At 39.6% G+C, this 21,916-nt stretch overlaps 2 protein-coding genes across 3 annotated transcripts; both read right to left on the reverse strand.

The window, feature by feature from the left end:
- Positions 1 to 314: 314 nt before the first annotated feature.
- LOC143881814 (pentatricopeptide repeat-containing protein ELI1, chloroplastic-like) lies at positions 315 to 4,843 on the reverse strand. Its single transcript, XM_077385106.1, has 2 exons — positions 4,305 to 4,843; positions 315 to 3,965 (listed from the first exon to the last, which is right to left on the reverse strand). Exons 1-2 carry the CDS (start codon positions 4,625 to 4,627, stop codon positions 1,514 to 1,516), a joined length of 2,775 nt encoding a protein of 924 aa, XP_077241221.1. The 5' UTR covers positions 4,628 to 4,843; the 3' UTR covers positions 315 to 1,513.
- Positions 4,844 to 7,448: 2,605 nt separating this feature from the next.
- Positions 7,449 to 13,561, reverse strand: LOC143881815 (uncharacterized). Of its 2 annotated transcripts, XR_013252024.1 has the most exons (4): positions 12,787 to 13,561; positions 8,769 to 9,675; positions 8,190 to 8,517; positions 7,449 to 8,058 (listed from the first exon to the last, which is right to left on the reverse strand). XR_013252024.1 is itself a non-coding variant. In XM_077385107.1 (3 exons), the coding sequence occupies exons 1-2, from the start codon at positions 13,397 to 13,399 to the stop codon at positions 8,789 to 8,791; spliced, it is 1,500 nt and encodes a 499-aa protein (XP_077241222.1). In that variant the 5' UTR covers positions 13,400 to 13,561; the 3' UTR covers positions 7,449 to 8,517; positions 8,769 to 8,788. The 2 variants fall into 2 exon arrangements, 1 of the variants encoding a protein (XP_077241222.1); XM_077385107.1 differs by having other exon boundaries at positions 7,449 to 8,517.
- Between the last annotated feature and the right edge of the window lie 8,355 nt (positions 13,562 to 21,916).

Consider the following 21,916-nt stretch of genomic DNA (forward strand, 5'->3'; position numbering starts at 1 on the left):
ATGATCAAAACAGAGGCCTTATTGTTTCGTAGGCATTCATCGTTCTACCTGAGACTGTATATAGAGCTGTTCAGAAATTTAAACCAACACCCCTCATTGTGGATGGTTCTGAAAAAAAAAAAAAAAAGAAGCAAAAAACTGTTCTATTCCTACATAGTTCCATCCAGCCATTGGCTGATAATACATTAGTATAATTTCCTATTTCTAAAACAGATGCCAGGCAAGACAAACCTCTTCAAAGTTTAAAAAAGAAAATCCTTGGTGGTGATTGAACTCCCTTGAAACCACCCTCTTCTAGATGGGACTGAGGTAATTAGCAAATCTACCTGTCATTCAATGAAAAAGTAAACATTGTGCAGATTAACTTTCTTCTCATTAGAAACAGGCACACCAATTCCCATTACAATTGAACAAAGAAAAACTATTGAACATGTTTAAACCAGATGCTACAGCTAATAATTTAGTATAACAGAGCATATGCAGTTTATTTTCTTCTTGGCTTTAATTTAGCTAAACACGGAGTGAGCCTGGAGGCTGGCAGCTCTGCCTGGCTCAGATCAGAAACTAATAAAATTGCCAAATGTCCAAGGAGAAATTCCAGTGATGTTGGAAATCAGATAATTGGGAAGACCTTGTCAAATAGGTAGCTATGAGGCAAGCTAATCATTCCAACGCCAAATGAAGTTGCCAAAACAGGCAAGAAAATTGGTGCAGTTGCAGAACAGAGGCAGAAAAAATGAGTATGAAATAAGCATTTTAGGACCTTGGGTGTCAAGGAATAATGGCATTCAATGAAGAAGCAACAGTGTAAATGGAAGACCAGTGCACCTTCAAACAGCCAGCTTTAGGCAAAACAAGATAGAGCTCAGTTAATTAAGTGAAGTTTACCAGTTCATTAAGTTTTAGCACAAGAATTTCCCAAGTAACGACTTGAACCCACTTAGCTGAGAGAAGATAAAGAAGGAAAGCTAACAGTGAAAAGGGTTGGACAGTTTTCACTCAGCAACAACTTGCACCTATATTATTATGCAGGTTGGACCGTTTCCTGGTTTGTACAGATTGGTTGGCCAAGTTGCCATTTATGATTCAGTTGCCTTTTTCCCAAATCCAATCTCCTTCTATCAACTAGGCATTTGATCAAAAGAGGATTAATTGATTCACCATCCGCACCACACATATTGCACTGATGGATGATGAACCATCGTTGATTGATGAGGTGACTGACAGTCAATATCAAGGCAAGAGGTCCAACAAAATACTAAAATCTGCGGTGGAGCAGGAATGGACCAATGCTTGGAAGAAGGGGCCACCCTACTAATGGTCAGAGACAACTTCTCATAGAAGGGATTGACAGAGAATGATCCATAAGTAGGCAACTTCTAGATTCATGCTTTGTTCTTCACTCTAAGTCTCTTTATTCCTTTCTTTCTTTGACACAAACAATCTCCAATATGGTAGAATCTATTCTCATCCCATTAAGGACAGTTTCTCTAGATCTCTCCAACACAAAAAATCACCAATAATCCCCGCAGGAACACAACCCATCTCGAAAATGGTGGAATCTATTCCCATCCCTTATGTTGATTTCTCTCTTCGTAATGTTGGAAACAAACTTGGTAAAAGTATGACAATCCCCGCAAATGCGCAGGTTCTTCATAATCTGGATGGGTGTACCAGCATGTGTGTTTAAGAGACCATAAGCTATAGCGAGCTTCTCACTATGGTATAAAAGCACATCTTGTTTTTGCTCCTCCTCCACATCGTGGAGAACAAAGTTCGTATCAGGGACATAACCCGTAGCTTTGAGCCGCCCATACAACTCCTTCAGTGTTGACTGTATCTCTTCAGTCTGTTCATGTGTCTTGTCTCCGGTGAGAAAAGAGTGTAGCTTGTTTTTTACTTGTATCCAACTAAAACCTGGTTCTTTGGTCACACCCCTATCTTTCATCAGCCTCCTCACTTCTGCCACTTCATTCCACATGCCAAGAGAGGCATAAATGTTTGATAACAATATGTAGTTGCCAGAATTTTGAGGTTCCAATTCAAAAAGCCTTTCCGCGATCTTCCTACCCAGTTCTATGTTTTGGTGGATTCTACAGGCTCCGAGAAGAGCTCCCCACACTACTGTATCTGGTTCAATGGGCATGTTTTCAATAAGTTCTTCGGCTTCATACAGGTGCCCGGCTCGTCCAAGAAGGTCAACCATACAAGCATAGTGACCCTCCAACGGCATTAGCCCATAATCTCTACTCATTGAATCAAAGTAGCTCCGTCCTTCCTCCACCAAACCAGCATGACTACAAGCACATAAGAGTGCCACGAAGCTGATATGATTAGGCAATATACCTTCAACCTTCATTTTCTCAAATATCTCAACAGCTTCTTTTCCAAACCCATGTTGGGCACAGCCAGCTAAGACTGTATTCCATGTGACTACGTCACGCTCGACCATCTCCTCAAAGACCGAAAAAGCATCAATGCAGCCACACTTGAAGTACATCATTACAAGAGCATTACCCACAAAGAGATCCAAATCTAAGCCAAGTTTAAAAGCCAAGCCATGTATCTGTTTGCCTAGCTTAGTGGCACCCAAGCTCGCGCAAGTACTAATAAGGCTAGTCATTGTGGATGGGTTTGGTTTCGTCCCACAACCTAACATTTCAAGAAATAGTTCCAACGCCTCCTTCCCATGTCCAGCTTGCACATATGCTGATATCATAGCAGTCCAAGATACGACATCGCGCTCCGGCATCTTCTCAAAGGCATTACGAGCATCATCCAACATATAATTCTGGGACAACCCAACAATCAGAGAGTTCCAAGATACGGTATCTCTCACTCTCATTGTACTAAAAACCTGAGAAACATCTTCCATGTTCTTGCACTTAGCATACATACTAATTAAACCATTTGCTACATAGGAATTGAATTGAGAACCAGTTTTTATAGTTAGTGTATGGATCTGTCTACCCATTCCAAGAGCTCCAATGTTAGCACAGGCAAAGAAAGCACTGGTAAAACTGGAATGGCTCGGCACCTTTCCTAATCTATGAAGCTTGGATAAAAGCTCTAAAGCATCATTACTCCTCCCATTTTGTGCATACCCAGCAATCATTGCAGCCCATGAGATAGCATTTCGTACCGGCATTCTCCTAAAGATCTCGTTTGCTTCGTCAATCATACCATTCTGCGTGTAGCCAGCAATCATGGCATTCCATGTGACCGTGTTCGGATTCTTTATCTCTTCAAACAGATGCCTTGCTTCGTGAATTCTCCCGCTCTGAGCATAACCCGTCATCATTGCAGTCCGAGAAGCAACCGTCTGTTCGGGAATTCTCTCATAGAAAGTGATGGCATCATCCAATCTGCCGCTCTGAGAAAAGGCAGAAATCATAGTAGTCCAAGTGAATTCATTCCTCAACGGCATTCTCTCAAAAAACCCAATTGCAGAATCCAATCTCCCATTCCTCGTATAAGCATTCAAAATCGCCGTTCCGACAACCACATCATTCTCAAAATTAGTCTTGATTGCCAGTGTTCGCAAATTCTCAATCAGTTTGACATCCTCCAAACCCGTGACCGCTGTTAAGCTAACAGCGAAACTCAACTGGTCCGGTCTCAGCCCCTCGCGGTGCAAATTCATGAAAAACTGCCATGCTTCTATATAGTTTCCAATCTGAACATACCCAGAAATCATAACTGACCAAGAGACCAAATTCCTCTCAGGCATTTTCTCGAACAGATGGCGAGCTTCAGCCATCCGATGACAGTGACAGTACCCAGTGATCATTGAATTCCAAGACACAATGTTTCTCTCAGGCATTTGATCAAACAACCACCTTGCAGAGTCCAATTCACCATTCTGAGTATAACCACTAATCATAGCATTCCAAGAAATTACATTCCTTTCGGGCATTTCTTCGAACAGCCCACGGGCTTCTTCAATCCTCCCATTCCGTGCATACCTGTTGGGAAAATTAGACAGCGAGCTTAAACGCACTCTCATATCACATATGGTCAAGATTCAAGGCAACACTAAAAGGCAAAGACATTATGTGAAACAACCAATTACTCTAACAGCTTAAGCTTTTGGCCATACACATGTGGCCCCCTTTTCTTTTTCTTTTTTAGTTGCCATACACGTGGATTTTTAATATCAACGAGTCGTTGGTTTTGAACTCAGGAAATAACAACCACAGCTTAAGCTTTTGGAGTAATTGGTTGTTTCGCGGTTAAAAAAACGAGAGGGAGATTCTTATTTTGAATCTTCCCTCCAAAATTTTGAGTCAAAATTCCAACAGTACCCAGTAACAATAGCCGTCCAGGTCCGGACATTCTTCCCTAAGAACGAGTCGAACAGAGCTCGAGCTTCATCTAGTCGGCTATTTTGGGAGTATCCATTGATCATAGAATTCCAAGTGACTGAGTCTCTTTGAATCATTTCGTCGAACACCCGGCGAGCATCGTCGACTCGGCCGAGTCGGCCGAGTTGCTGGATTCTGGAATTGCAAGAAAAGAGATCTGTTTCTGGGTAGTGGAGAATAGGGATGGCAGAAGTGGAAAAAAGGCGAAAGAGACGACGAGTCATTGAACATGTCGACGGGTTTCTGCATCTCGACAAAACCATGAAAGAGAGGGTTTTTGAAGTTTCTTCCTCTCTATTGTTTGTTGTTTAGATTTGGGGAAAAGATAAAGCAGAGGGTCTCTTTTCGGCTACACATCTGTTCATTTTTTTTGTAAAGCTATATCTTCTTTGTAGTCGGTTTCGTATCATTGTTGAATCGGGAAATTATGGGAGAGGCAGAGATGAGATTTTCGGGAATTGTTTTTCTTTGGAGGTGGGGGCTGTAAGGCTGTTTGGGATCTATGAAAAAACAGAACAATACACAGGAGAAAAACAGGCTCCTGATATTCGCACTACCATTTTTGATAATGCAGCGAACCCATGTTGTCTTTTATTATTTAGCCAGCTATCAAAATTACAAATCCAAAAAATATCAGGTTCTAATTAGGCTCTAGAAAAAAAATGAAAAAAAGAAAGAAAGATAACTAAACACTGAAAAATTCATTTTCCATGGAAATTTTTCCTATCCAAACAGCCCCTAAGGCCATGTTTGGTAATCATGATATTTTCTCAATGAGTATTATTGTCTCAAGTGGTGAGAGAAGGGTAAGGAGGATTGGTGAGGGCAAGAAATAAGAGGGAATTAGTTATGAGCACAGTTAGCAAAACTTCTTTTTAAATGACATCTTTCCTAGCCTTTTTCTTCATGTTGCTCTGCTATACTACAAGCAGCGCTCGTACACTATCAATCACTTCAAATCTACACTTAGTTTCGCCCAAGCTTCATCATGGTCATGGATATATCACCCACTAGCAGTGACAATTGCCCTAGGAGAACTCACTTTGATGGATAGATCGCCTAGGTTTAGGCCCTTAAGTAGTGACAATTGCCCTATGAAGAATCACTTTCGCTATAGCTCCAATGCGTTCCCTTAACCAAGCCACTGCCTATGAATCACCAACTATCTTGAGCATGTCTATCATATAAGATGCTCCACTTGGGGAGAAAGAGATAATAGGTGGGTAGCCATTGCTGGCCCATGCAACAGTTGCATGTGTAGGTCCTTTTCGTTACATATACATTACATACACCCCATATACACCCACAAGACTATATATCTCTTAGTAATTATTCCACCATCGCAACCATAGCACCTCCATAATATTATCCAGGAACCTTATGTTGACATCATATATGATCTTATTTGGGATTTGCTAGCGTCCATTGCAAAAGGCATTTCGCTGATGGTTTATTCTTGGCAGACTAGACACCTCATGAATGAAGACAAATCTTTATTATTTAGGGATTTGCTAGTGTCCATAGCAAAAGGCACTTCGCGGATGGTTTGTTGCATCTCAGAGCAGCCACCTCACAAATGGCAACAAAATCGGATGAAAAGTAAGCCTATGTGGCTGCTATGACATACAACAGACCATCCACGAAATGCCTTCTGCAATGGACGCTAGCAAATCCCAATGCCTTCTTTGATAGACGCTAGCAAATGGGGATTTGCTAGCGCCATCGCAAAAGACATTTCACGGATGGACGCTAGCAAATGGAATTTGCTAGCCTCCATCGAAGGCATTTCGCGGATGGTCTGTTGCATTTTAGAGCAGCCACATCGTGAATGGAGACAAAATCCAGAGGCTACTGATATTGGCACTACCATGTTTCGATAAATGCATTTCTTTTTTAATTGGCTTGCGAGAGGTTTTTGGGAACTACAACAACCTTCAACAGCAGTATAAATAATAGGGAAAATTACACTTAGACCCCTTGTGGTATCTGACACATTCAAGTAAGCTCCCAAATGTTTCAAAAGTGACAAGTAGACCCCCTATAGTTTTATTTTGTTTTTTAACTGGACGGAGTTGATAGTGTGGGGGAAAATACCAAAATGCCCATAACTAAGGTTAAGAAAACAGTTTCTACCCAAACCCTCGGTTTGAACAGCAGAAAACCCTCATTTTTTCTTTCGTTTTTACCTTCCTCTTCAACATTGGATTCGTTTACAGCCAAATATCTGTGGTGAGTACTTTGACCTATGCTGTGTTTATTTGTTCTTGGAAAGGGTTTTATACAATGAAATGTTAGTGTTTTGCTTTTACTTTGCAGAGTAGGTTGTTTACTGAGATGAAGGAGGAGGAAGGCATAGCGGAGGAGGAGAACAAAGGCAAAATAGTTTTCCTCTTCTCTCATGTGTATATCGCCTCAAACGAGGGTATTTTTGTCCCAAACATATAAAACCACAGCTAATTGAGGGCTTTCCGTCGGGTTAACTTGATGGGCCGTCGACGGGGGGGTCTACTTATACCAAAATGAAACTACAGGGGTCTACTTGTCACTTTTGAAACATTTGGGGGCTTCTTGGATGTGTCAGATACCACAGGGGGTCTAAGTGTAATTTTCCCTAAATAATAAAAGGCAAGAGGAGTTAGGGCATTTATCAAAACATGGTAGCGCGAGCGCCAATATCCTCGTAATATAGAGTTATAAATTATTATTTATATAAATAAAATATCTAAAATAATAACTTTTTAGGGCACCCAATAAATACAAGTGAGTCTGAGCACTTGAAATGTCTTGCTTTGGATCTCAAATGACCCAAAAATCAAGCAAAACATCCAATCCTGACCCCTAATGATGCGTATTACCGGTCACCCCGGCCGACCATGGTGAAATAAAAACCGTCCGAACATGGCTACTTGCAATAAACGATCTCGAAAGGTTATCACATTTATAAGAGAACAGTGTCTCTGTCATGTTCAAAACAACTTCCTCATTCCAGTTTTAACAACTAGATAGAGTAGGCAAACACACAAGCAACTACGCAACAAGCCCCAACTCATTACTGAAATGCCCGTAAGAAGCAGCTTATCACTCTTTAGCCCCAACTCCAAATACATTGCTGAAACTATAAAATATAAACAACAATAACTAACACATCTGGGAAAAAACACGAAGGAACAAAGCAAGAAAGTAGGAAGCCAAAAGAAAATAAATAGTACAGAAGCACTTTTTAAGAATTCCATGAGTGAATCATCAACTCAGACAAGTCACTTCAGTTTTGCCTTGGTGGAGTTCTTGTTCAAATTGGAGTTTGGCCCTACCAAGCCACTCAAAAAGTCCTTTGACTCACCGAGTTAATGAGATGTTGACTGTGTCAATCATCCACTCACCTGATTGGAGGCGAAGTTTTCATCACACCGATAGAAATTACATGAAAATTACTCAACACAAGAATCAAACCCAGGAGATGTGCAGAGGGAAAACTCAAGAATTGAAGCCAGGTGCCTTTCCAAAAGCAGATCTCATATAAACTCAATATTCGAAGAACACGATTAACTTAAATAAAATAAAATAAAACACTTTTTTAAGCCAACAAACAGAATTTACCTATGTATTTACAATTACATATACTAATGAGGGAAGAAATACATATTGCTTCTAATTATAAGCTAAAAGAAGTCTTTAGACAAGGGGAACACCTGAGCTGCAGAATGGAAAGAGATATAGGCATTAAAGACAGAAGAAGAGGAAGGGCAGGAAAGTGGGTTTTTATCAATCTAGAGTTTCAGCTAGGATGAGAGAGAGAGAGAGAGAGAGAGAGAGGAATGTACTTACTCAATTTGTCAGATCGCCATCACTTTCATTTTAACCCAAACTTGAATTGAAAATGGTTGTAATTTAGGGCTACCTTTGTATTCACATTAAATTCAGTTAAGGCTACCAATAATATAACCTAAAATAGTGATATATTTCAGGTGAATGTGATCTCAAAATACCACCATATGAGCAGTCTTACTGTGGTATCCAAATGCACCCAAGCTATTTCAGCCAACACCATAAGAGATTTGAAACCAGTCTGAAGGTGAAATATGAAACCCATTCTGGATAAAAAGGCGGGATGTGACTGACTACGAACTTGCAGACGGTTCCCATAGCTTTCTATCTGGAACGAAGGCATTGATAAATCAGAAATCAATCCCTCTTAGAAGAAAAGTTATCAAACACATTCAGGAGGAGAAAAAGGTTGAATTAAAAAATCGGTCGACATTTCAAGAAACAGTAAACAGATGATATGTACATTATGAGCATTGAAACTACAAAAATCACAAGAATAGATGCAAGCAGGGAAATATGAAATGCGAATATCATAAAGATTCTGAATCTTATGCCTGAAATTTCTGCACGAGATTTTACCTGAGGTTTATAATCTTACATCAGGAGATGTTAACTAGCTTTGCACGTCTGCTCTTCTCATCCACCTCGACTCGTAGTCCCAGCCTCGCAATTTCAGGTGTATCAACAGAGCCTTGAAGCTCCAGTTCAGCCACTTCTTGTTGGTTTTCCACATTTCCCTCTAACAAATTCCTAACTGCCCAAATGCCCCATTCTCTCAAGAAAGGATTATCTCCGTCAACAACACATTGTTGCAATAGTAAGAGAATCCCTTTCTGTGACCTAATTTCATCTTGGACATGTTTCCTTCGGAATGTGCAATTGCCAATAACAGCAACTATGTCACTCCGATACCCTTTGTAAGGGCAGACCTTTCCTTGATTCTCCTCTTGTGCTCTGGATTTCCTAATGGTTTCCGGGGGCTCAAGCTCAGAAAGTAAACCTAGCAACAATGTCAAAAGTCCCGAAGATAGCAGTGAATCAACAACATGCAGCAAATCTGTCTCAGAGCCTCCCATACTTAAAGAGGATGGTTTACTTGGATCAACTGGACCCTCGCGTGCACATATATCTCTCAGAATCCTAAGTGAGTACTTGAGTATATCAGTTGTAGGAGAGCCCATTGGCAAACTTGACTGGCCTCTAGAGACGGAATCAACAACTAAAGAAGCCCTCTTCAGAATTTCAAGAACAGACAACGCAAAATCACTGGAATCAATATGGTCATACATTCGCTGAGTTAAGATCTCTGAAAGCAGACCCAACAGAAATGCTTGCTCCATTGAAAAAAGGGCATCTCTACAACCAAGGCCAGAGCTGTTAATCGAAAAGCTGGTCGAGCTTAACTCCAGAAATAAGCGAGAAAAGTAATCTTCTTTGAAACAGATTCTTGTCAAAAGCAATAGCAACCAATCTTCCCTAAAACCAACTGGTAAAACAAATTACAAAGGAAATAAGAACACACACAGTCTACCGATAAAAAAATTAATAAATAAATAAATAAAAGTAACCACTTTAAAATTTCAACGCGAAAAAAGCATTTAAGACCTAAACTTTAGTAAACAAATTGTATATTTTTACAGCTTACAAAGAAGAAAAAAACTGTGATGGGCAACCAAAAGAAAAAGGATTCCTGTTTCAAGGAATAACAACTATAACATCTAACTTGTAAAAAATAACTTTTAAAAGAAACAGCAAGTACAGACTCACCCAGCATGTATTTCATATGTTCAGTGAAAAAAAGCATCAAACACTGAAAACCCCATCAAACAAATCATACTGTCAGATTGTTTTCATGTTAAATCTTCTCTTTCCCTCGCTTTGAAAAAGCATCTAACTCCTTAATATTAATGCCTTCTGTCTCAAAATTATCCCGACAAAAAAGGATATATGATACCAACGAATGTAGAGGTTTACTGATTATGACCTAGATCTCTGTTCAAGCTAAAAGGAAGACAAATCGACACGCCAGGTTGACTCAGGAATTGACCGAGTAAAGCAAGATAATCCACAAAATATATTATACAGAATGATGACCCATAAACTAGTAAAATCCAGATTTGAAACATATTAACATATTTTGCACCTCTTTTCCCTTTTTAAAAAAATTTTCCACAATAATTTGTATTAATGCATATAAAATCAAATGTATATAAAATATCGCATACAAGACTCCAATCCTTGAATCACAATTGTCAGGCTTAAGAAATTAATCCCAAGTGAGGACTTTTCTTTTAAACCTTACTTAGCACAAGCATGTTAATCCAAATAAAGAATAACAAAAACCATATTATTCTTTAAACATTGCAAACGCTTGTCTCAGATTTTATATTTTAATGTGGCTCATATCACTATCCAAGGCAAGGTTAGAGAAATTACCAAGCTCACTCAGAGACTGTACAATAAATATTGCACCTTGGGTCGCAGGCTCATTATTCATATGGCACACACGTATGGTGATCAAGACCGATGAACTAGTGGATTACCACGTAATGTAGATGTTTGCTCATTCTTTACGCAACTTCTTTTGAATGATATTTGCAGGATCAATTGGAAAAGGGACAGTTAAGGTCATAAAATGACTGATTTTTGGTCCATACATAAGATGACACACCATATCAATGGTCCGATCAACATAAACATGTGTGGATGTGCCATGCTGTATGGCAGAGATGGTAGGGGCAGAGTGAGCAAGTTGTACTGTTGTTCACTCAAGGCAATATTTGTCACTCAATAGAATTTAAAAATCTTCCATACATTGGAGAACAATCTATGAAGCATAAGAATTCTTGGTGCATAAATTAGCAGTAGAGATGGAGAGTCAGGAGACATAATGATAGTCTTTCAAAAATGACAAATTATTTCTTCCTATCATTTTTCCCCTTTTGTTGGATATAGGCTGGTATCAAAACCATGACCTCAATGTTTGACTTCACACCCCAACTGGGCGGAAACAAAGCTTAACCACCAATTCTGAGTACTCCTGGAGTCCTGGTGTTAGTTTGCATTAAGAAGTTCCTGAAGAAATTGAAGAATTGTCTACAGTCTATATTAACAGTTCATGCTACCGTGGGGCCTCTTTGGACACCACCAAAATTGATCCTTATAAGCAAATAAGATTATTTGATACTAATTTAATTTGCAAGTGTGGCATCAGCGGCACTTTGTAGGGGCTCTTTGAATAACCTCAAAAGTTACTTGCATGTAACCTTATTGGCGATATTTGCAATATATACTTTACATATATTTGTATATAATCTAATTTGCAAATTGTTTTAACATTACATATGATTATTTGCAAATAATGATTTACAAATGATATAATTATTGGCTTCCAAAGAGGCCTTAATGTCCCATTTGCATATACTCAACGAACTCAACTCAGCTCAACCCAACTCAACCCAACTCAACTCAACAAAGCCTTTGTCCCAAACAAGTTCCCATTTGCATATAAGGATTTTTTTTTTTTTGAATGATTGATTTGCATATAATATTAAACTAAAACAATGTTATTTGCAAATAAAAACCAATTTGGTCGGCATCCCTGCAAAGAGGAAGATATATAAAACTATTATAATCAGCATTTGCAAACTTATATATGTGAGATTGAATGCAAATGGTTGTGATGTTAAATACAATTAATTGCAAATATTATTTATAATACTTTTGTAAATGGCATTGTTAATAGCTTCCAAAAGGCCTTAATGTCCCATATGTAAATAAAATTAACTTATAATAATCTAATGTACAAATAAGGACCGATGTAAGTGGCGTCAAGGCCTCTCTGGATTGTATATATAATCTTATATTCAAATGGTTTTGAAGTTAAATGTGATTAATTGTAAATAATGATTGTAATAGTTTTAGATATGATGTAGTTACTGGTTTCCAAAGAGGACTTAATGTTCCATTGGCCCATAAGATTAAATTAAAATAATTTTACTCGCAAAGAAGGACCAATGTTGGTTGTTTGGATATTCCTAAAACTAATTGGCATAGAATTCATAATTCTATACGTACGTGTCTTATTTGCATATAATCTTAGCTTCCAAGGAAGAATGAATAACCTATTTGCAAATAAGAATAAGTTAAAATTATTTTATTTGCAAATAAGTACGATTTTGGTGGCAATGAGACTATAATCTGTGTATTTATCTCAATTTTTTTGCCTGAGGGATTGGATTGCAGGAGTTTTATGGAAAAGTTTGGAAGGGATAATATTTCTAAGATTTCTTACTTTTTTAACTTACTAAAAAAGATGACATGAAGCAACCCTAATCAAATTTTACTTAGAGAGACCTTCAATTTATTATAATATCACTTTAAAATGTTTTTTCATACAATCCAAACAGGGAGTGCAAGGCAAATACAATACGCAAGAAATTGAAAAGGCTAGAAAAATCGTGACTCGGTATCAACTCGGGGATGAAGTCCTAATCGGTAACATCCAAATAGCAGACGAGTCCATTCCGAGTCACGATTCTCCGAAACCCTAGAAATAAGGATCACAGAAATTCACAGCCGTGCAGAAAAAAGGCACCTGACGAGGCCGTTGTGAGAATCTCCGCCACAATCGGCACCTTCTGGTTGCCACAAAGCTCCTCTATTCGCTCACGACTGTCTCTACAACACGCACATAGAACCATACACAAAGGATCACAAACCTCCGATCTCCGAATCCGACAAATCTCATCAAACCCTAACGGAAAGAACCGATCCCAAACCGCCGATACATGCTCCTCTCCAGCCATTGCAACGTTCCCAATCAGTTGCAGACCGATACGAACCACATCAGGATCAAAACCGGCCGATTTGAGAACGGCCAATACAATCTCAACTCCTTTTTCTTCAACAAACAAGGACTGATTCAAGATCTCCCCTGCACAGAGATTTCGAAGGATTTTAAGAGAGGAGAGGAGAGAGGCTTCGGCTAGGGTTTGAGAGAGGTGGAGAAGAGAAGGGATGATTTTCTTGTTGGAAGCGTGATCGGATCGGCCTTCGGGGGTTTTAGAAGCTTCGAAAAGGAATTCTAGGGTTTCTTCTAGGGCTTTAGGGTTCGTCGATTCGATTAGGGTTTGGATGAGATTTTCAGATAAAGAAGGAAGATCGTTCGACGGAACACCGAGTTCTTCCGGCAACGGTGACTCATCCATATCTTAATGAGCAGAAACGAGATCGGAGGTACAAACGTTAACGTACGGCTCACAGTCGGGACTGATGCTAAAGTGCGCCGGGGGCGTGATTCTATGGCAAGGAACGATTAAAAGCTTTTTATGCTGCAGCTTAGAGAGAGGAAATAGAGGAGCTAAAGCAGTCCCAATACGACGAATTTATTGGTTTTGAGCGGGAAGAGGAATGCAACACGTAGGATATTATTAAATTGATCGGGACCGTTAATCTTTTGCGTCATTGTTCGATTGTAAAATGCCCAGTGCCAACATTTCTCCGAAGATTGCATGTTAGGCCACAAATCAATGGTGAAATCACATGCCACGTGTTTATGTTTTTTGTAACTTGAGATCTGAATCAGAGATGCCTTTTGCTTTTGTACTTATCCACAGAGACATTATGGCCAAATATTTAGGGTACTGATAGTGGAATTACCATTTTCGATAATTGCACTAACTCATCTTGTCTTTTATGGTTTAACAACCGTCAAAGGACTAAAAAAGAAAAGACAAGCTGAGCTTGTGCAATTATCAAAATATGGTAGCGCAAATATGAGTAACGAATATTTAGGTTCAAAGCATTACATAATTGTCCTCTCACTCGAATACTCGATGATGATTTCTTTAATCTCTTTCCTTACATCTGCGACGTGTATGGTGATCGGACCGTTTATTTTATGGGGTCCACCAAAGAGGATCCTCAACAAAATAGGCCAGGGTCATGTGTATTTTTGGCCGTACTAGATCTTGTTTGTGGCCCACATGATCGACGGTGATGCCTCGCTGTTGTTTGTGGCCCACAAGATCAACGGTGAGCAATTGAAAAATCCATCTCAAAACAAAATCAACAGAAGAAAGAAGAGCAGCAGCAGCATCCGTTGCGCGAAGCTCTTCCACGATTCTTCGTGGCATTTGGAGGAATTCCACTATAATCTCTCCTTCTTCTCTTCGATCCAACCCCTCGATTCTCAAGTTTCAGCCCTCTCGAATCTCTCCTCATTCTCCTTCCAGGTGCGTCTCTTTCTACTTCTCTATTTTACGACCTTCTCAATATCCAAAATTGTAGTTCTAATTTCTAAATATATTATCTTTTTTTAATTGAAGGTTTCGACGAGAATCCCGATTTTTGAACTCGCTGCTCCCGATTCACAGCGCCACCGCTTCCGCTTGCCTTGTTTCAAAGCTCCCGAGCCAAGTGACCCCGTCTACTGAAGGTAATTTCGAAATCCTCCTTTTTACGGCTGTCCTTGGAGCACATTTGATTTGTGGAAATCACATGCTTTACTTTGTTCAATCATCAGCCTTGGTAAAATCCCTCGTACGAATTTGATTCTCGCCTCAGTATGAGTCCTTATATGACTTTTATTTTCAATGAAGATAGGCTTCACCATCAGAATTTGTTGTACGTGTTTGACATGTGGGATCCCCACCACTGGATGGGCAGACCATGGATGGTCCATGACCTAAATATCTCACAAATGGGTAAGATGCCCGATGCCTCCGATCAAGGGCATCGTGCATCATTCTTTTCTCTCTCTCTCTTTTTTTTTTTTTTGAATGGTGGAATTTTATCCAAAGAGGAAACCCAAAACAAGAGCTTAAACCCAGTGAAACAGTATCATTGAGCAGGAAATAATTGACCGGGATTGCTGTAGAAACTAGAAACCCCTTCTCTTGCAAGAGAATCCACTACCTTATTAGCACATCTATGGAGATGTTGAAATGAGACACTATGTCACGTCTACGATCTCCAAGATATCCTCGGTATGATACGCGAGTCTCTAGGGGTAGTCTTCCTTGGATTGCATCCATCTGATAATGCTCCTAGAGTCACCTTCAACAATGAGAGGCTCTAGGAGAGATGGGGACCGCAACCTTATACCCCTACTAAGTGCTAACACCTCTGCATCATTAGACTCCTTCACTCCAATCGGCCTCGACTAATTAAGTCTAGAGGCTCCATCGTGATCCATATAAGTACCACCAATGGCAACAGGACCATGGTTGTTATGAAGTGGAAATGCTGGTGAAAATGCTGTTCACAGCTGCCTAACTGACAATGTGTCTGAAAACAGTACTCATAACAACACTGAGATTTTGACTTTCGCCCTGGTCCTCTCTTTCCACAACTTCCTGGGGGTAGGAAGGAGGTAAAACATTTGCCTCTGGATGGCCAAGGAGAGAAAGACTAGGTCTCAGTTAACTTGTCGATCAAGTATGGCAGCATGTATCACTCATAGAACAATGAGAAGATGAAATAACAAAGACTTCTATCAACTAGGCATTTGATCAAAAGACAAGGAGAGAAAGACTAGGTTTCAATTAACTTGTCGATCAAGTATGGCAGCATGTATCACACACAGAACAATGAGAAGACGAAATAACAAAGACTTCTATCAACTAGGCATTTGATCAAAAGAGGACTAATTGATTCACCATCTGCACCACACATAGTGCACCGATGGATGATGAACCATCGTTGATTGATGAGGTGACTGACAGTCAATATCAAGGCAAGAGGTCCAACAAAATACTAAAATCTGCAGTGGAGCAGGAATGGACCAATGCTTGGAAGAAGGGGCCACCCTACTAATGGTCAGCGACAACTTCTCATAGAAGGGCTTGACAAAGAATGATCCATAAGTAGACAACTTCTAGATTCATATGTCCTTCCCCGTTCGCTGGATGTAGGTGGACTGAAGCCTACTCATGAGTTCCCCTACCATCCCGACCTCCCACTCAAAGAAATCTCTCCCTGAATGTAGGTGGACTGAAGCCTACTCATGAGCTCTCCTACCATCCCGAACTTCCACTCAAAGAAATCTCTCCCTAAATGAATGGACTGTGAGGCACTGATAGCATCTACTTTAAAAAGGTGCCAATATAGATTCTTTACCATTTAAAAAAAAAGGTGCACATGTAAGGTCTTGAGAGGTTGGTTGTCACAGCAAGGGTCAAGCCAGAAACAAATCTCGTCTTCAATCATAACTCATAATCTAGTGTCTTCAGAAAAAAGCCTCAACTGTAAGATAAATGTCCCTTTAGGCACAGGAACCAGAGAGACTAAAAATAGCCCTAGCAGCCAACCCCCTCTTCCCATTCTTCCATGCTACCACCTCTCTCCATCAAGGATCTTCTTTTACCCCCAAACCATCAGAGCTACTTGCCAAGTAGTGCTTTGTTCTTCACTCTAAGTCTCTTGATTCCTTTCTTTCTTTGACCGAACCCCTATCCAGTACATGGAATCTCTTGCTTCCCTCCTTGTCATTCCAAAGGAAATTCTTTTAAAGAGTTTCCAAACTATGGATAGCACTAGTCGGGCAATGGAAAAGCGAGAGGAATTATGTGGGCAATTCCAAGAGTACTGATTTTATGGGTGTTATTCTCTCATCAAGCGACAACATGCTGTTTTTCTACAACTAAAAGTTTTTTCTCAAATTCCTCCACCACAGGGTCCCATAGAGCCTTGGTTGGGTGGCCAGTACATAAAGGAAGACACAAGGCGCGAGTAGGTGCAAGGAAGGTCAAAAGTGCTGCAACCAATAGCATCTCAACATAGCCCTGAGGTCGCGAGCCTAGAGTTTGGATCGCCCACAGAATATGAGTGTATCATCTGCATGGTGAAGGTGAGATATCTCACTTGCAGACGATTCAACGGTAAAACCCTCAATAAGGCCTCCATTGCATGCCTTAGTCATTAGTTTCCTATGGGCCTCTACTACGATGTCAAGGAGGAGAGGATAAAGAGGGTCACCCACCCTGATGTAAACCCATGTTTCCTATAAAGAAATCCTTTAACAAGCCATTGAGCAGGATAGAGAACTAGGCAGGAGATAGGCATAATCGTATCCATGTCCTTCGTCCGACCTTGAACCTTAGCCTCATGCACAATTAAAGGTTCATTGAGAATTTGCCTCCCAACGATTAAGCACTCCTAGGTTTAGAGATCTACGATTAAAAAAAAATGGTTTAGAGATGATCTTCCCCATAACTCCTCTGATTCTGTTGGAGAGAAGTTTAGCAATTATCTTATAAGCATTGCGTCTTTGTTATTTCGTCTTCTCATTGTTCTGTGTGTGATACATGCTGCCATACTTGATCGACAAGTTAATTGAAACCTAGTCTTTCTCTCCTTGTCTTTTGATCAAATGCCTAGTTGATAGAAGTCTTTGTTATTTCATCTTCTCATTGTTCTGTGAGTGATACATGCTGCCATACTTGATCGACAAGTTAACTGAGACCTAGTCTTTCTCTCCTTGGCCATCCAGAGGCAAATGCTTTACCTCCTTCCTACCCCCAGGAAGTTGTGGAAAGAGAGGACTAGGGCGAAAGTCAAAATCTCAGTGTTGTTATGAGTACTGTTTTCAGACACATTGTCAGTTAGGCAGCTATGAACAGCATTTTCACCAGCATTTCCACTTCATAACAAAAGTGTTAAAGTGGTATAGTTAGAAAAAGAGTTTAGTTATTAATTTTTGATTGTTGACTTGTTGTTAAGTCTTAATTACTTGTTATACAAGCCATGTTAGTTTCTAATAGGCCTTGTTTCTTATTGTTTATAAAAGGCATAAGGTTCAAAACGTGAGTGTAATAAAGGGTGATAGAAAACATTAACTAGAGGATAACAGTGGCGCAAGGTTTTGCCTTGGAATTGTTGTTCAAGGAGAAAAAAAATTCTCTCTCCATCTCTCTTTTGTAGTTTGTGTTATGGTGGTTTTTGCTTTTGTTGCTTTGATCTTTGTTCTCTACAAGTGGTATCAGGGCTTTGATGTATTGATCTCTTTTTCAACAAGTGGTATCAAAGACTTGTGCTTTATTCTTAGTTTTAACAAGTGGTATCAGAGCTTTTTGTGCTTTGATCTCTGTTTTCAACATTATCCAACCATCATAATGATGGCTTCTACACTTTTCACGCGCGGAGAATCAAAATAGCTATGAAACCCGAACATCTTGTTTAACATCCCGGCTCACAAGTCGGCTTGCGGGTTTTCTCAAATTTGTGCGGCTAAAAGAGAGGATTTTGCAGAGTAACTTGGAGTCACTTCCGAAGATTCTCACTAACCTGTTTTTGCCAGTTTTTTTTTGGTGAGAATGAGAAGCCTTGACGAACATCTAAGGGCATGTCTGGATTGCCAAAAAATAGGCATTGAAATCAGCATCTTATTCTAATTTCGCCCGACTCTATTGTTTGGTTCAAAAAAAAAAAAAATCAGCGGGGGAAATAATTAAAGGAGAATAAATGTTGGGATCTGTTTCCCATCCTTAGAAGTGGCATTTTGACTCCACCCCAATCGAGTGGCAAGGTGGGAGAAGGAAAGGCTTTGAGAGAGCATGAATGAGGGGAGTGTTTGTGAAGCGTTGACTTTTTTTTTCTTTATTTTAAGACAAAGTCATTTAGAAATTCAAATTCTTTTAATTTATTTTTATAGCATTATTTCTTTGTTTTATTACCGTAATCCAAAATCCATATGTTTTTTTTTTCTAACAAGAAGCAGTTCGAAGTAGGGGAAATTGTATTTTGAACGGAGCTTTTATGCTAAAAATAGGGGGGGGGGGAGGGGGGAATCGTATTTTTAATGGATTTTTTTTCCTTTTTTCAGCCTTCTCCTACCCTCTCCTCTCTCCCTCTGTCACCCTCTCCTCTCCTCTCTCCCTCTGTCACCCTCTGTTACCATTGGGTGATCTAACATTCCATGGGAAAAAATTATAGTTTCCAAACATGGTCGATGTAAGTTCATCTAGTCTCTATTTTTCTCCTTTTTCGCAATAACAACTCCAAGTTAAGGGCTTCTTTGGATACCTCTAAAAATTACTTGCATATAATTTTATCCTTAAATGGTTTTGAAATTAGACACGGTTGTTTATAAATAATAATTAGCATAGTATTGTAGGTGACATAATTATTAATTAAGGGTCCTTTGGATTGTCGGGCACTGGAATCGGCATTGTATTCTGACTCTTTGCCCCAGTCGGGGTCAAAATTTTATTGAAATTTTTAATTAAATGCCAAGGATTTGCTAGGGACAATCGAATAAGGCATTTCGTGGACCGATGACTATTGCATGTGAGAGCAGCCACCTCAGATGAATTAAATTAAATGAATAAGACAAACCTGTTGAAAAGTGAGCCTACGTGGTCAGTTCACTACTGGGACAAGATTCGAGTTCGAAATGAGAAAAGCCCCTGGGCACAAACCGTTTGGTTTCCAAGTCATATTCCTAGACACGCCTTCATCACCTCCTGGCAAGCCCTTCACTACAAGCTTAGCGCCTTAGCACATCTGGTCGGCTCCAATTTCTGGGAAACAGGAGGGATACTCGTTGTGTTCTTTGCAAGCAATGCCCGGAGTCTATCGATCATATCTTCTTCAGGTGCTCCTTCTCCAGTTGGGTGTGGAGATCCATTCTTGGGAGATTCAAAACCGAAGGAAGCCTGCTAGCACTCTATTGAAGTTAGCATTCGCGGCCTCCATATACTGCATTTGGCTTGAACGCAATCGTCGGGTCTTTGATAGAAGTGAAAAGCATAGAGGCTCGATCCTTCATCAAATCCTGGCCATCATCAAGACCAAAACCATTCATCTACATCTTGATGACCTTCCCTCTGATAGAAATGCTCTAATTTCTAGCAACTTGGGTCTTTCTTCCTTCGGATCCTCAAAGACCCCAAAGATTTGTTCCTCGAAGCAGCCGCAAGCCAATTTTTTCAAACTAAATTCATTACGACGGTGAGCAATGAACACAATTAGTTGGTGTGGTGTGGTGGTGTCGTTTAGCTGCTGCTTGCTGGTGAAAGGGAAAAGGGCTACGAATGATTTTAGACGATACACAGCATTTATTTTTTGAGCCAGTGCACACTAGTATCACTGCCACATGTTCTATCACGACTGCCACGATCGATTGGGACAAGCTATTTAACCCTTCTCTTTTGCACAAAAATAACCAAAATATCCCTTTTTAAAATTAATTTTTCAAATAGTTATCGCTTTCCTTAACCTGCAAAAAAAAAATGGTGACAACTCACCAAAATACTTTTTATTTAAACATAACAAGTTGATCGATCTGGTTTGAAGAGTAGGATTGAGTGTGCAATTACTAGATTTACCCACTGACCAAGTGATCAATATAAGGGAATAAGAGTAATGTCTTACCCTGGTTAGATATGGATGTCTTAGTGTAGCCCTAAATTAACTACATCAGGATTAATAGTTAATTAAACGGATTAGAGTTTTATTATGGGTATAACTCTAAGGGAAGTGATAAATCGACCCCCTATGTGTCTATCTCTCTCCTCTCTCTCCCTCTAATCCAGAGGAGAGAGAAAGACACGTAAGGGGTCGATTTAAGATATTTAAGGGTCGATTTATCACTGCCACTCTAATAGGTATTTTTCTATAAATAAAGAGGTTGGTCTCTATAGCCATCTCCCTGATCACCATTAAATCTTTCCCATCATATATCAAATCATCCGGAGGGGCATCTTTCCCATCATATATAAAATCATCCAGATGGGCAGTAGAAGTTTTAACCCAGACCGATCACCAGTCATGGTTAATTGAGGTAGTTCTCAATCCTATCTCTGTGAGAGTGTGATCTAACTAATCTATATGGTTAAGATCGATGTATTCTATAACTAGATTATTTAGATTAAGTTAGATCTAGGAATTTTATTTAAGAAAACCCTGAGCTAGTTACTTGGATCTAATTCTACGCTTCTATCTTTTAAGTTCTGTAGTGTCTGGGTTTGTGATTGCATCAAGGAAATTCACAAATTATTTGAAAGATTGTCAAGTGTTATATTAAAAAAACAACAATCGCTACTATGTTCTTCATGCACCCAGAATAGAAATGTGATTCACACAAAATTCTAGGATAAGTTGAAATGTGATTACATCAAAGATCTTCTCTTCAATTTCATGGAAAATAGGAGTTACAAGCGACGATACAGAGTGCAAGCACCATGTTTAAAAACAAAATCAAGCAAGGTTTGAGGAAGACAGTATTCTCTTTTATTAATTTCTGGCTGGGGTCCTAAACCCATTGCTCATAAAAAAATATGCTTCGATGGTGACTTGAGAGAGTTTTTTATGGTAATAAGTAGGTGCACATGTTGAGTTGTAACTGCACAGTGGGGATTGTGCAGAAGAAAATTTTGCTTAGGGCATTGCCCGTGAATCTATTCATCCTGAAGACAAGGTAGTTCGAACATCCAAGCTGGTTTAGGATTTAAATGAGGTTTTCAAGTCAAAGAAATAAAAGTTCTTGCGACGATACAGAGTGCAAGCACCATCTTTAAAAACAAAATCAAGCAAGGTTTGAGGAAGACAGTATTCTCTTTTAGTATAGCAGAGCAACATGAAGAAAAAGGCTAGGAAAGATGTCATTTAAAAAGAAGTTCGGCTAACTGTGCTCTTAACTAATTCCCTCTTATTTCTTGCCCTCACCAATCCTCCTTACCCTTCTCTCACCACTTGAGACAATAATACTCATTGAAAAAATATCA

Source organism: Tasmannia lanceolata, unplaced genomic scaffold (genome assembly GCF_043159265.1).
Source record: "Tasmannia lanceolata isolate RefF3 unplaced genomic scaffold, GAP_Taslan_0.1 ptg000007l, whole genome shotgun sequence".
NCBI lineage: Eukaryota > Viridiplantae > Streptophyta > Magnoliopsida > Canellales > Winteraceae > Tasmannia > Tasmannia lanceolata.